The sequence below is a fragment of the Eurypyga helias genome, unplaced genomic scaffold (assembly GCF_000690775.1).
Source record: "Eurypyga helias isolate BGI_N326 unplaced genomic scaffold, ASM69077v1 scaffold46760, whole genome shotgun sequence".
NCBI classification, from domain to species: Eukaryota; Metazoa; Chordata; class Aves; order Eurypygiformes; family Eurypygidae; genus Eurypyga; species Eurypyga helias.
The window spans coordinates 22,754-38,495 of NW_010227219.1; the positions used below are offsets into that span (position 1 = coordinate 22,754).

General features: G+C 39.0%; 1 protein-coding gene across 1 annotated transcript in view; it reads right to left on the minus strand.

The window, feature by feature from the left end:
• The window catches only part of LAMA4 (laminin, alpha 4), a gene marked incomplete at both ends in the record, with an annotated part of 36,712 nt that extends 21,919 nt beyond the window's left edge, over positions 1–14,793 (minus strand). The window contains 9 exons of the mRNA XM_010155575.1: positions 1,050–1,189; positions 5,067–5,252; positions 6,289–6,405; positions 7,194–7,290; positions 8,357–8,498; positions 10,618–10,766; positions 11,735–11,851; positions 13,735–13,928; positions 14,626–14,793. Of these exons, the coding sequence (XP_010153877.1) occupies positions 1,050–1,189; positions 5,067–5,252; positions 6,289–6,405; positions 7,194–7,290; positions 8,357–8,498; positions 10,618–10,766; positions 11,735–11,851; positions 13,735–13,928; positions 14,626–14,793 (1,310 nt within the window). The remainder of the gene's footprint in view (positions 1–1,049; positions 1,190–5,066; positions 5,253–6,288; positions 6,406–7,193; positions 7,291–8,356; positions 8,499–10,617; positions 10,767–11,734; positions 11,852–13,734; positions 13,929–14,625) is intronic.
• Between the last annotated feature and the right edge of the window lie 949 nt (positions 14,794–15,742).

A 15,742-nucleotide genomic window follows, 5' to 3' on the forward strand; every position in this document is an offset into this window, starting at 1 on the left:
GAAGACACAGTAAAGAAGATGAAGGGAATTAATTTTAAAATTAATTAAAGTACCTAATTAACTGTGCTTAAGCATATTCATAAAGTAAATTAAATTTCAGTGGGACATAGATGTGTGCTTAGTTGAATCAGGGCTACATCATTATGTATGGCACATAATGAAATTCTTACATAGCTATAAAACTTCTACTCATAATTTATTTCTTTGCTTTGGGAGTAGTATGACCAATTTTCTGTTCGTGAGTAATCCTGTTATATTACTGAAGTTACAGTAATACATCTGAGATGCTAATAAAATTTTTAAACATGTTCATTTTAGTTCTAAATGCCCTCAACATAACTGAAATAATGTTTTCAAGTTTAATCACAATATGCCTGACTGACAAAATACATCTAAAGAGCAGTCAAGCACCGCAGACATACTAACTGAATTTTGCATTTCTTTTTTTGAAGTAATGTATGTGGACAGCATATTCCAGCATTGTGAACATACAATAATGCACTGAATTTTTTATTTCTCTGAATTAATTCCAATATACTGTTTTAATTTTTGACCTCAGTGTTCTTGTTACAGAAAAATCCCTCATAATTTATGTATGATAATGAAAGTATTTTTTGCTATTAAATATGCATGAGCTAAAGATTCTCCTACCCTGCAGAAAATTAATCCAAAAGACAAAAAGAAATACTGTCATCTCAGAAAAGTTTGCATTAAATTGCTGTAATTACTACTGCTTGTAACTAATGTTTCTAGCTGAGTAATGACCTATTAGCTTTAACTTTAAATGGTTTTGCTGTTGTGGCCAACTTCAACACTGTGCCAATTACTTAATTAAAGTTGCTACTGCAGTATGAATACCATGGTAATGTTAATTGCTTGAAATAGCAACTGTAAAGATCTTAATGACTTCCACTCTTTTTTTATCCAGTTGCTGGGAGGATATAATGTCAAGGACTGGGCTTCTGACATAGCCCACGAAAATGGAGCTCCTAGTAAGATGCATTAGATGATTAGCACTAGTAACCAAATGTCCCATCCAAAAGTTTTACCTTGCTTGCTACACTCCTGGTTTGAGCAATTAACTCTCTGATCCTGTGAATGCTGGAAGAAATATTGTTTTCTGGTGCCTTCTGTTCAACTCTGCGCAGTTTGTCCAGGAGTTGCGGGAAGACTTCTGTAAGTTTCTTCACTGCAGTTAGAGAAGAAGCAACAGCTTGGGTTTTTTTTTCTTCTTTGTAACACTGATTTTGCACCAGGAAAATTCGTCCTTACCCTCTTAGGTTAACTAACCTACCTCCTCCTGCTTTAAGAATGTGTTTTAACTGTGGTGTGTGAAAGGCAGTGGTTTCCGAAAGGGTAAAAGGGTAAAGGGTAAAAAATAAATGTTAAACCCAATTTTACAGACTTGGTAACTGGAGCAGAATGAGTATTTGTTCAGCGTTTCACTGGGTATCTGTGGCTGACCTGGGAACAGCATCTAGGAGCAGATGATCATGATCTAGGTTCATGATCTCTTCAAATTCATTTTAGGGGAGATGAATAGGTCACTCAGCTCTCAGCTGTGCATCTTTCCCAAAGGTTACCACTTAGAGCGCAGCAAAAGCTACACCGATGATGTGTCTGAGTGTGGTTCACAGCCCACTCTGCTAACAGAAACACTGCTGCTTTCAGGCTGTGGTAACAGGCCTGTGCTGTACAAGAGTCGAAAACCTTAGCTGATGATGCATGTGCACCTAACCTGTGCTTGCTACCTGCCCCAGCCCTTGTGAGTGGTAACCTTTTCAGCTTTCCTGCCCACATCTGCCAGGGGTCATGAGTCAGAGTCCTGGACCTTTGGTCTTTCACTGCTGTGTCTTCTGGTACGTGTGCAAGTAGGATTGTTATCAAAGGGAAATATGGGTGCTTTGTTGTGTTTAAAGGAAGAAAAATCCTTTCCCAGAATGATAAGCAGCAGAAAAACTATTGAGAAAGAAAAATAACTACCCCTAATTATAATTCAATTTCATCACATCAGATTCCAATGACATGCTGCCCTTTGAAGGATATTTACACATCACATCATTTTTCCTCTTTAATTAGACATAGGTAGAACTAGCTGAGTATAATGAAATAGGATTTTAGCCACAAGCTACATGCACATAAGAAAGATCCAGTATTTGTAGTTAATTTTTAATGACATGGATTCACTATAAAGGTTAAGACCAGATTTGTAAGGTTTGCAATTATATTTTAAGGGTTGTCAGCTTGCGTTTGCCTGCTCTTGTGTTCTTCCCCTCATATTTTTACACTTGTCTGAGAAGATGGCAGAGAGGCAGGTAGAGAAGCTAATCAGATGTACTGAGGTTGTATAGAAGGGAAAGAAAGGAGGAGAAGCCACCAGTCACTTTTCTGTGCTTTCAGTTCTGTATTGACCAAAAACTGAAGCAGGTCTCAGCCTTGCTCAGAGCAACACGGAGTATGAGAAGATCCCATAGAGTCCTACAACTCCTGCGTCTCTTTGGATAGAGTGAAAAGCTATATTTGCCACAGACCTGCCCTCTCTCTGCTTGGCTTTTTTCACTTGTGTTCCAAAATCTTTTCTCTTGTGTTCCAAAATCAAGTGCAAGCTTTATTTAAAGCAATACAGACATGCCAGCTTAGAGGCTTCAGGTGCCACGGTAGTGTTATTGGCATGATGATCAAGTGTTTTGGCATTTCAGGCACCCATCTCAACATTTTTTGTGTCTTTCTTTTGAACTTTAATGGGCATTTCTTCTGCCAGATACACGTCTTCTGGCAACATGAACAGCTGATCTGAAAGCATTCCACCATGGCCTGGCATGTCTACATCTGTCTTCCCAGGCTGTGGATCACAGTCACATCTGACTGGAGCACTACCCATGCCAGACTCCTGTGTAGCACTGATCTGTCTTCTCAGCTATTTCCACCTGGTATTTACGGCAAAAAAATCATCGTGTCGTAAACCAAAAAAACCAGAAAATGCTTTCAGACAAAAAATGCTATGAAAGAGCTGTCTCCACAAATGTAGTAGGCCACACGTTGCTCTAGTTTGCATTTTAACATCTCTCAGATTGTTAGTTTGTGGTCAGCAGACCCTCCAGGTACTCTGATACAATCAGAATCCTTTCCAAGTGACTCCCTACCCACTATCACACAGAAGACATTTTCGCCAGGCGCATCGCACAGGAGTTGCGTTGTTCTTTACAACTCATGGTGCAGGTATCATGCATACCTTTTTGGGAGCATAACTGACTAGGAGAGTTGGACCATCTTAGGTCTATCCTCTCTTATGGAGCCTCTCAAACACTACTGGAAATATTTATTACAGTATAAGAACTAGTATGAGCAGATTTTTAAAATCCTGAATGCCAGCTGACATTTTGAACATGAAGAACCAAATGCAGTTTCTGTTGCTGCTCTATATACTAAACTGGAACAGGTAAAGGTTAAATGTAAATCAAATATAAAAGTGCATAAAAACAATAACCTTCATGTGTAAGCTATAGCAGACTGTTTGTCTTAGATGTTTTTTCTTATACCATTCCCTCCCTGGATGCCAATCATACCCACATTTACGTTATCTTAAATGGGAGTTGGAGCCCATAGCCCACAGCCTAAACTGAGCACCCTGGTGATCAAAAACATTTTATAGCAATGCAATAGAACTACTGTTATATTAACTACACCCTTATGCAACTCTAGCTAGAGTGAGCTCACCCATTCCCAGAAGAAGTAGCTCAGTGTTTCATGTATGAAAAGCTCAGACAAATGTGAGTTACCTCCAGTTCTGGAGCCAGAAGCAGGGATATTTAATAGTACTGAATTTCTTCTTGTGGAGGGATCCTCTTTTGTACCAGTTCTAGGAAGCACTCACTTTACCAAACATAGTAGTGCGAGGTTCTTATCCATTCCTGAATTCTGGAAATAACATGGCCCTTGGGTTTCCCTGGTCTAGAGGGAGAGTATGGTTTTGGGGCACTAGAAGCAATGTTGGGTTTGATACCATAACACCGTCTGCAGCAAAATGACATGCAAGTTGCAAAGCTCCTTACAGAAGGAGCAGGGATTTGGGGCAGTAGGTCTGGGATAGAGACTTTCTGGAGATAGTGTCAATAGAGTTATGGACCTTCTCTGAGGCACTTTCAGGAGGCCAGACATCACTGAACAGTGCTGCAGGTATGGTACATATCATCAAACGTATGCAGGAAATTTCTTGTTCTGGATTTCTAGCTTCCCTAGCATGAATAACCTGGGATTAGTGAACCTCGTGACCAGAGCCAGGAATATATTCAGCAATCAATAGGGGTGCTTGTCAGTGATCTTTTATTCTGAATATTTTCACTTCTAGGTTGATTCTTTTCTTTCCTAATTGTTCCTTTTCTTTCTTTCACCAGTCACTTCATCTTCACTCTCCCTGCCTCTTAAAATGTCAACTCAATTTGAATTTTCCAGCCTTCCTCAGTTTTTCTTTTGTCTTTTTATCTACCTTAAATTTTTCATAACAAATCTTCCAATTTTTACTCTACTCTTCCTCCTGATAATAAAAGTGGAATTAATGTGATGTTTACAAGCTTTTCCAGCAATCATCCTGCTTAAATATTATATTTCCTCCCTAATCCTTGTTGCCCCTTTTGTTTAGACTACACACTCATCAAGTCAGGGACCATTTTTCCTCCATGTTTGTACTACTGAGGACAAAAGGGCCCTGTTTTGAAATGCCTCCCAATATTAAAAAAAAAAAACAAACTGAACCACCAATCATAACAACAGGAATTATTTAAACAAGCTGTCTACTCTTCAGTCTGACCTTGGTACCCTGATAAAATGACTTAAAAGGCAAGAAGACTTCATCTCTTAAGGGTTTAAGTAAATTTTGGAAATTCCCAAGTATCCAAAAGTTTTAAAGTAGAGTCAAGTCTCTAGACAACTGCTATTTTTTCAAATGTTTTCATGGATGTTAAATGCTAGAAGATTGTATGCTATGAATAACGATCCATGCCACATGATGTGGTGATGATTCCCTGACCTTTTAGTGCTAAGGAATGGCAAAATTCAGGTCAGCATACCTGCATCCCCAGCTGAATGCACAGCACTGTCATACGCCGCTGAATTGTGCTGGAAGTCTTGCAGGTTCTGAGACCACAGCCTCACGTTCTCATCCATGGGGGTCGTAGCCTGTGTTACTGTCATGGTATCACTTACAGCCTCTGCAGTCTTCAGTTTAGCTTCCTCCAAACGCTGTCTGGCCTCCACTACAAAATACATAGGGGATGAGAAGAAATTAACTCTTTTGTAGGTTCAGACGAGCTACAACCAGTACTTAGAAAGTGGTGAGGCTAAGTGGATTTTACCTTCTGCAGAATGGGGACCTAACCTTGCTTGGTTGTTTTTTTCTTTATTTCTACAGGGAATATTCAAAACTTCATGAATATGAAGTCTACAGTTAAATTAATTCTTAAAATGTAATAAATTCTCATTTCCATTCTACGTTGTTAGAGATTTCTGGTGTGCTTGGATTTTGATGGGTGTGATATAAACAAAGAACATGGAAGAGAGATGAAAAAATACATAGTTTTTCTTCAAGTTTTTGAAACAAAATACACATATTTGTGGAATATTTTTCATGAAAGTTATTTTTGAAGGAGAGAAACCCAAGACACAGAATTGGATTTGTTTTTTCATACCTGGCATTTTGGGGTTTTAATTTTTTTTGTGTTACTAACTACTGTATTTGTAAATCCTGTGGCATTTTGCATATGATAGTGCCTTGGCAGTGAAACCCAGCCATTTTTAGCTGAAGTTAGTAAAGAAATCTTGACCATGTCAACTTTGTACACTCTCAGGTATAGTTGCTGGATGCTCTATGATGTCTCTTTTCTGAAAAACGAGGGTGAGATTTTGTCAGTCAAGACTGCCAGTAATTACCTTCGAACTACTCTACTTGCCAGGTCTGATGTATATGTGAATTAGATTTTGACAATCAGTACAATAAATCCACAGACCTGTAGATCCTCCATGCCCTGAAAAGATTAAGAGTAACATGTGAGAGGACAACTGTAGTAAGGAGGATCAAGAAGAACATTAATAATTCCAGGTGGAAAACCATATAATTTCCTTACGAATGTGTTGTAGCTGGATGTTTGCTGTCTAGGTCTTATAGTTTCAAATTCCTTTAGGCCTTCCTGGGACTGAAATCTTAATACAACTTCATAGACCATATGTAAAGATAAAATATGCTCTTAAATGTATGTATAGAAAGCATCATAAAGATGAAGTTCCTCTTACAACCTGGCTCTGCTGATTGCATTTTTGTGATGGCTTTCATCAGCTGGCTTCGCAGAGCATTCAATCTGGCAAGAGTGCCATTAACATGCTGGCTAGTGTCTGCAATGTTTAAATCATTACCTGTGGGGAGAAAATAGGAGGTAGAGTTGAGTGGCATCGAAGTGGCATTTAAAAAAGTACATTTCATTCTGTGGAGGTAAGTTATTACGCATTAAGTACACCATAGGGAGTACACTATAGCCTCTTTTAGTATAAGGCATACTAGCACTCTTGATTTCACATAATCTAAAGGAAAGAGCAACCTTGTGGCTCCCAGCCACTATTTGCTTGCCCCAGGACTTCTTAGAAAAGTCTTGAGACCTCAAGAGTATTCAGTCAGTACTATCTCTCTGCTTCTACCAGAAATGCTGAGAATATCTGCAACAAGTATATAGGAAAAGTTTTAAGAAACTCAAAAGATCCTGAAAAATGGAAGAGGTAATTTCTGTAATATTCAAGTTTTCTTTCATTTTCTGTGAAAAAAGGCCAAAATCCTTTAACATTTGTTATTATCCTTCACTGGTGAAATCCAGCCTTCTGAACACTTCAACTGCTCTGAATTGATTTCAGTTGAACTACTTGACTGAGTATTTGCCTCTGACCAACTGTTTGCAGGATCACATATTTAAACAGTAGTTGTATCTGAAACGGTCCTTTTGTGAATGAAATAAAGTTTCAGCATCTGGCAGGATGGCAACACACAAACTACTCAACTTTGCCTGTGGCCTTTTCAAGTACTTTTTGGGCAACTTCGGTCAGTACACTATTCTGTTACAGCAGTACTTCTGCCTTAGTAACATGCTTTTGAAATTAGTTTTACTGTATATGCTTATAAACTGGCTGGGAAAGTAGAAAGTATGTATATTTACTGTATTCTGCTGTCTGTTGTAGCTCCATGGCTCGGTTGAGTAGTTCTTTGCTTTTACGTTTGTGGTAAATGATCTGAGTATCGATTCCAACAGCAGCCTGCAAGTATGTTCCAAAAAAAGAAAGTCAGAATAATACTTACCAAATGTTCCTCTTCGTTGTGTTTAATTGTGGACAACATATTGCTTCATATAACTGCAAAGTTCCTGCAGTTTCATTTGCTTTGTTAGCATTTAAGATTGGCAGTTAGATTAGAAAAAAAAGTCTGAAAAGCAAAATCTTCTGTAGATTACAGTTAAAGTTTAGAGAAATGCATGCTTTTCCAGACAACACCACTGAATAAGATGCAGAAATCACAGAAGTTCTCTTAATTTATCAACTCCAGTCTGGTCAATGTGATGCTCATGGTACATACTAGGAGTGGTGAGTGTTCATTTCTACCGTCCTTACAGATGGGTGATGGACAGCTGCACTGCTTAGGGAGCTGCCTTGCAGTCCCCAGTAGTGTGCTGGAAGCAGAGCACTGGAATCAAAATCCCACAGCTCCCTGGGGTTCAGGCCCTGTAATCTAACCAAATCCACTTGCTATCCCACTAATAAATAACTGTTAAGTAGCATGTATAGGTTAGAAACTATATCGGTGCAAAAATACCTGTAAAATATTTTAGAACAGCAAGGCCAGAGAGAAAATTAGCATCCTCATACCTGCACTGAGCGTATGAGTGGGCTATTGGCCCCATTTTTAATTGACTTTCTATGAGAAACAGTGATACTTCTGTTGGATGTTTTGACCACCGTTCCTGCTACATGGTGCTGTGTGGAGTAGGAGGACTCAAGAGCTAAATGCCAGCTCAGGTTCCTCAGGGCTAGGGAGTTGTCTGGACTTTCAAGGAAATGCCTCAGTTTGAGTGACAGCGCAGAGCAGCATCAGCCTGTTCTTAGAGACAGAAGAACCTGTTACATCTTTTCGAATGCCAGGGGACTTTAGGCGGGCAGAATAATTAACCGCTTCGGATTTAATTCAGGAAACAGTAGATGAAGCAAAATGTGTAGTGAGAAGTTCAGTGTTGACAGTTAAGCTGAATCTCGTTTCTTCTTTATATTTACGTGTCCAAAGTCTCTGAAGCATTGCAAAGTAAAAGCTGATATTATGAAAATTACGTACGTCATTGACCCGGTTTGTTGTGTTCAGTGCCAGCAATGCAGCTTCATTAGCTTCTTCAATATAACTGGCAATGTTTTCATACACATTTGAAGCATTTACTGCCCTTTGTACCAACCCATTTGTATCAACACCATGCAAATTCCTGTTAAAAAAAAGAGTAAGAGGAGGAAGAAACCAAACTGAATCAAAGCAGTGTCAAATGGATTAATTTTCTTAACATTCTGTGAATTCTGACTACATAATCATGGGCATAAATATACTCAGTCTAAGTTGTACTCTCTTTATTGTGCGTGACCATTTATGGCAATCTGAAGCAAACAAAAACTATGTGGATAGAAGGTACTTCCCAGTGGTTTAACTCTGGAAATTTTGCCCTTAACGCCTATGTAAGCAACAACAAGTGACTACTGAGCTTTTATCTTTTTAAATCTCGTTTAGATATCCCATAAATTAACAGAATTACATCTATCAGTTGTCCTTCTTTATGAATAACTCCTGGCCATGAATGGAAGGACCTGTGTGAGCAGGACAGCTGTATACTAGCCTGTTTATATTTTCCAAAAGTAGGTGAGAAAAGGGGGAGGATCACATGAAAAACTGCCCATGATCATGAAACTTTGCAGAGAGTTAGAGCTTTGCTGGCATGATAGAGCTTGATTTGCATATTTGCATATTAGGTGATAACCGATCTTCTGGGGAGATTCCAAACAGCAATTGGTTTAGGACTCAACCTTCAGCTGTTAGAAACTTTGAATAAATATTTTAAAAGTATTTTTGTGATAAACAATTCGGAGTATATGTTAGACATAGACTCTAAAAATATATATATATACATGTGTGTATTCACTTCAAAGGGTTTGCACACTGAGGGCCTATTAAGTTTCCAGATTCAGTGTTGTTGCAAGAATTTCCTGCTATATTCCCCCAAGACAAAAGAAACTCTGCCAAATAAAAGCCTACCAGGCTTATAAAGCAAACCCATAAAACCAAAATTGATTTGAAGACAGACTCAATTTTTTGAAGGATTATAGTTTCACTGCAGGACAATCTTCTAAACAAATAAAAAAGTCAGCACATTTCCATCTCTATATTTTGTAATTATTTCTGTTTGCTTTCTATTAAATTCCTAATGTGTTGGACTTGGTAGTAATTTTAAAATTATTTTGGTAAGGGATAAAGTATAGCCATATGGGGTATTTTCTTTGCAGTGATTCTGCTGCCCCCAGTTAGCTGATCTCAGACTGAACATACTGTTTGTTTTTTAGGCTGTCTCGTTTGTGTGGCATTACAGAAGAGAGTTTCAGATGTCAGCTTTATACAACTGTATAAAAGAAAACCATCTGTTATTTTTTTTCTCTGTTTTAATCCCCTATCTAGGACATACTAATATTAAGAAGCAACTGGTATTTAGATAATATGCTTGAAGAGCAGTTTTAAGTTTATCTTCAAAAAAATATGTCCATGGAGTTACTTAAGGTAGAAATTGGTGAAATATTTAAGAATTCATTTGCAGCAGTGATTTTTCCATGGGTAGTCCCAGTTGCAAATAAAGCCATATTTTAGATCTTTCTAAATGTGGTTGTTTTTTTTTTTTTTTGTAAAATGGGGTAAGTTGATGAATTTAGTATCTTCCAGCAAAATAGGAAGACTTAGAGTAAGGTTTTGATGTTGCAGTGGGCCGGTTTCATTGGAACAAAACGAGTATCAGAACTACTCCACCTGTAAAACATTTCTTGAAGAAAAATTACCCCAAGGCCCATTTTTTGGCCCATAAGACTAAATATTTTTTAATGTGAATGAACTCACTGATATGTTTCTGCAAACCCCATTTAATCTGCCCGTATTATTTTACTTTTTAGTAGTCTGTCTTTGCCATTCTCTTGCTGTGAGAAGAGAAGAACATGCCAAATTAGAACGGGGAGAATGTCACGCAAGATTGTTTGTACTTTGAAAAGATTAATAGATTTTGCTTAGCTCAACTTCAGCTGTTCCCTCTGGACAAATTAGAATGGGGAGAATGTCACGCAAGATATATGTTTGTTTGTACTTTGAAAAGATTAATAGATTTTGCTTAGCTCAACTTCAGCTGTTCCCTCTGGACCTTGACAGCTCCTTCCATACATGACTTAACAGTGATTTGTTTAGTGCCTATTTACAGACAGCATATCCAATGTCACCGTGTTTCTGCTTGTCTTTTAGTTCATTCAGCTGTTCCATCAGTAGCAAGTGTATGAACAGAGTCTGCTGAAGTTAAATTTTACCAGTCCAGCTCATCAGCAAGTCTTCTTAGGTTGTGTGCATGATGCATAGCCTTTTCTACCAAATCATCATCAAACAGAGACAGATTGGCTAGCTTTTCTTGCAACTCCTTTTTCGCTCCATCTATTTCTGCGTAGAACCCTGACACATTCTGAACAAAATATGGAAGGAAGGAAGGTACATGAAAATTGTTAAAATCAAGTCTATATTGTGATCATGGTATTTTACCTTTTATATTATTATAATGTTGTTGGTTTATATTTGCTTGATGTTATATTTTTAACAGCTATAAAAAAGAGGAAAGATCAGAAAGAGTCTGTCCCGTGAATGTCAGTATGGCAAGACAAATGCAGGAAGATTCAAATAACACATTCAGATAAAATTCAGCAAAAATTCCAGGAATCCCTTAAAAAGATATTAGAGATGTATAAGAAAGACACATACATCTGAAGAAAGACAGCTGAGAAATGTCTTATCACCGTTTATGTTTGCTCGGGAATGGTGCCACTAAGCAGTCTTTCAGAGTGAAGTGCTAATAGGTGAAGTAATTAAACCAGATCTTTGCAAAAACTCCCTCATTGTGGTTCTTCTTAAATTGGGAGGTGAAACCCATAATTTTTAATTTCTCACAACACCTTGTCTCATTCAAAACACTGGATAGTTGTCCACAGTTCCAAAAGAAGGTTTCTGTAAGACAGTGTGTTTATGTATGTTTCACACTCTGGCAGTGTCTGGTTTTAACACTGATATCTGGGATCTTTAGGCTTCTCCTATGGTCAATTAAGGCATGAGAAAGATAATTTAGCATATAGTACAGCCTGTTACTAGAGCATCTCTTGACAGCTGCTTTTTATGAAATGATTGAGAACTCTACAGCAAAATCCTTCATTCAGCTCTGCCTACAGTAAGGTGTTCTTATAATTATTTTTCTGAGGCAGTAAAATGTAATTACAGGGCTTTTGATCCAGGAAAATCTACATGTTTTTGGGGGAATATTCACTAGTATTTAGTTGAAGCAGTATAAAAGAAGAGATGTTTTTATTTAGTTGTCTAAAACCATGACTTTTAAAAAGCTCAAAAAATCAGGGCACCATTTAAACAAGTCACTAAGGTACTTACCTTTATTACCTCACTTAATTCAGAGCTGACCTTTTGTGGTCCTGCCAAAATAGTTGTGGCACTTAGCAGAATGCTGTTCACTTCATCTATTTGCTCTTTTATTTTCTCATGTTCTTTCTAAAAAAAAAAAAGGAAAAAAAAATTAAATCACATCCAAACCCAAAAGTTTTTCATGAATTGCAAAAATACAGTGTTACCATTTTGTCATGTCATTAAAGTTAATTCAAAAGATGAAGTGCTAAACTAGATACATTTTAGACAAATTTGAAGTTTAGCTTTTCCCCAGACATCGCTAATATCTGCATATTATAACATCTCCTTGAATTTTCTCGTCTCTGTGAAAGAAATGTAGTTTTTATTTATGCAAATTAATTTCATTTTATATTACAGCATAAGCAATTACAGGAATGAAGCATTATTCAGTGCACTGCCAGCAGAGACAAATTAAATATGTAGACTAGGTTTTTTTCTGTAGTTTTTGTAAATCTACAGTACAGATATCTCTTTTCCTTGTACACAGTAAAACTAACGTGAACAATTTCTTTGTACAGCCTCTGCCTTCATTGTGAGGAATAATGAGGATCCAAGTGGTTAAAAACAGCAAACAATTGCGACTACACACTTCAGGCTTTGCTTCATAAATGTGAGATGAGCTGCAGCTCGGCACTGTAATTATGAAACAACAGCACAACAGAAGAGGCTGTGTATACAAGGATCCCAAGCTGCTTGTAGAATTCACAAGAACAGCACGCCTGAGTTCTCTGTTGAATTATTAGACCTTCCACATCAGCATGAACTTCTAGTGCCACAAATTTCAAGAGCTCAAAACTCAGCCCACTGATGCTATGAAACCCAATGGTTGGCCTGAATTTGCAAGATCATTCTCCAGATCACAAGACTGCTCCCTAAGCTTCTCTCCTCCAGAATCCAAACCATTTCAGCCGTTGAAATGAAAACAGTTTGCTTTAAGTGGTCCTAAACTCCTCTCTTTGTCATGTTCTTCCTTGCTGAAAAAATACATTATGAGAAAAATTTAGGTGGGACATTCTGGTTTTGCATCCCTTAATGGAAACTGAAGAAAACAGAAAGGGTCAAGAAACTTCTGGGAGGGGAAAAAGCAGTCTTTTTGTATGGCTGATGGATTATGTACTTTTCTGGGATAAGAGACCTGAAAATTCGATTTCCTCATCAGCCAGATGGGACTTGAACCTAATACTACCACTTAAGGGCAAACATGCCCCCCTTCCATGCTACAGGGGACAGGTCTCCTCTGAGCTCTCCTCTGGAGTGATTACTTGGCTCAAAATACCGAAATTGTTCATTTGAATGGAGCTCAAGGGAAAACTGCGGTAGCCTTTTAGCTAGGTTGTTCACCCAGCAAGTAGGAAACCCAGTTTCAAGGTATCTGTTGTGGAGCAGCTATAGAAGGGATTTGTGCTTGATGATGCAAGCATCTGCTCTTCCTAAAATAGTGTAGATACATTCTGTTTAAGGAAGACCAGAGACAAGGTTCGGATGAGACAGTATGAATGCACTCAGCCCAGGGCACGAATGCAGTACGAAGACTTCATAAATAATTGTTTTCATAGAATATAATTACTTTCGTGAGCATGAAGTCCTTCCACATTATAGATCGGCACATAATAGGTGAAACAATGCCACCACAATATTTATAGCAGCCATGCTACATGGAATTATAAGCTTCTTGGGTTTTGTTGTAATACGTTTTCCTAGTTTAGGCATTAGTATCCATCTTTTCCTTGGCCTGCTGAGACTTGGCATTTATGGTCACTCCCTGAATAAATAAAAGTACGTTGCACTTCCACAACTTGTTTCTTAGAACTGGAGAGTCAAACTCATGATGCTGAGTGGTCCAAGAATTTTTTTTTTTCTGTGCGATGATTGCACACAATCTAAATTGTGTGCAATCTACTATTTTAAGCACTGGCAGAGATGGAGTGTTCACAGGGAGCAGTTATGATAAGTGTACTGCATAATACCTCGCTCTTTTGAAGATTGGCTGTGTTTTCCTTATTTATATCCTCTGTTTGTATAACATAGTCAAGCGCCTGGTCTAATGCCTCCTCCAGGTCTGACAGCTTCAAATCCTGTTTGCTGAGCTGCTCCAGCACATCAGAGACGAGAGATCTGGTGTCATTGTACTTCTCGTGAAACTCTTCAACTTGCTGTAGCACTGAGAGAAAATTCAGAGGGCACTGATGAATACAAAGGTTGGATTTCTGACAAAACTTTCCTATGCAGCAATTTCTGTTGCTGTTACTCAGGGGGGACAGTAAAACACATTTGTTAAAAGCTCACTTGAGAGATCGTATACCTAGATTTTATTTTTCCCTCCTCTTTTTAACCCCATAAACTCCCCCTCTCAAGTAGCTTTTCCTAAAAGAAGCTAGGTTTGGCTTTCCTTGCTTGTTTGTCTCTTATTGTCACAGCTAACCAGGCTACTATGGAGAAGCCAGTCCTTCTGTCCTGGGGCTCTGGCTCATGCTCGTGGAACTGTGAGAAGCGAATCTGTCGCTCTTTCCCATGCCAGCAGTTCTTCTCTCTGCTGGTTTGCTGTCCCCATGGCAGAGGTGGCAGGGAGGAAGGAAGATATTCGCATGAGCAACCCCAGCCCTGGCACGACCCTTCCTAAGGAGCTATCGCTGATGTGCTGCAGTGCATGGGCACACAGAAACACACACGTTTTTCTGCCCATTCTGCTGTGGGGACAGCAAGGAGCAGAGACTTGGAGCCTGCATTTGGGAGCAGCAGCATCATCACACCAGTTGGTGCTCGCCCTCCCCGGGGCTCAGCAGTACCTCCAGATCTGCCCAGCCCGAGCCAGCTGTGCATCGACATGTGGGTGAATGGAAAACAGACTTAAAACTCACACTCCTCCGCTGCATTTTCCTCCTTGTCTGCAAGTTGCCTCTGATTAGTGAAAGGCTTGCGGCGTTTGATCTCCCTCAGCATCTCCTCAGCCACACTCAGCTTCTGGGCAATTTCTTCAGGGCTCAGCTCTTGCTGAATTGCGTAGTATTTCATCTTGCTGCTTATTTCTGTGGGAAAAAGGAACAGATGGTCAATCCAGCATGGCTACACAGAAGTAAATACTGTGGAGTCCTTTTACTTTTGTGAATCCAGACCATGCTGATGACATAAAAAAGCTTTAATTGACTTCCAACTCTATAGCAGTTAATTATTATGTTCAATACAGTCTTAAAATTAAACCTGTAAATAAATCACACTTTCTGGCATATGTGGGGGTGCCATCAGAAGAGGATGAGATTAAGCAGGCATGGGTAGTGTGCATTATTTGGCTTGGCAGTTCTTATAGGCTGGGATCATCATTTTATTCTGAGTTCTGTGGAGTGTAGCATGCTGGGGTTTTTATCCGGAATCATGGTTTCTATGTGCTGCTGCAAAAATGTTATTTTTATTGAATAGCAACAACGACAAGGAGACTGTAGTAACCTTTTTTTCCATGTGAAGAAGTCTGAGGCACCGTAAAGCGGTAACATATGGCTTCTGGCCTGATACTGCCTAGCTGGTTTGGAGATAGATACTATTTCAAGGTTTTGGTGTCAGTTCAAGAAACAGTGTTGGATCACTGCAGCTGAGATTGAGTTTACCCACCCCCAGTGTGGGCATTACGAAGTTTACCCACTCCTCATTCCCTGGACCCCAGCACCAACCACCTCCTCTTTTATGCCCTGCGATGTGAGTAGCTTTGGCTTGTGTTCATCCCTACTTTTGTGGATAACCAGAGCTGGCAAAGACAGCGCTATGCATCTGTAAGATTTTGGTAAAAATAGATGTGTAATTGAGGCACAACTAATTCTTTGGCAGTGTCTCTGTATGCAGTTTCTGGCTGGCTCCTGAGCTCATTAGTGAAGCATTAAAGGCTCATACTGAGCAGTAACTGGTTGCCACCAGCCGCTCGATGTATTTCTTTTTTCTTTTCATTCTGGCACGTCTGTGTGCGTATGTGCTGGATTCAGCCAGGAA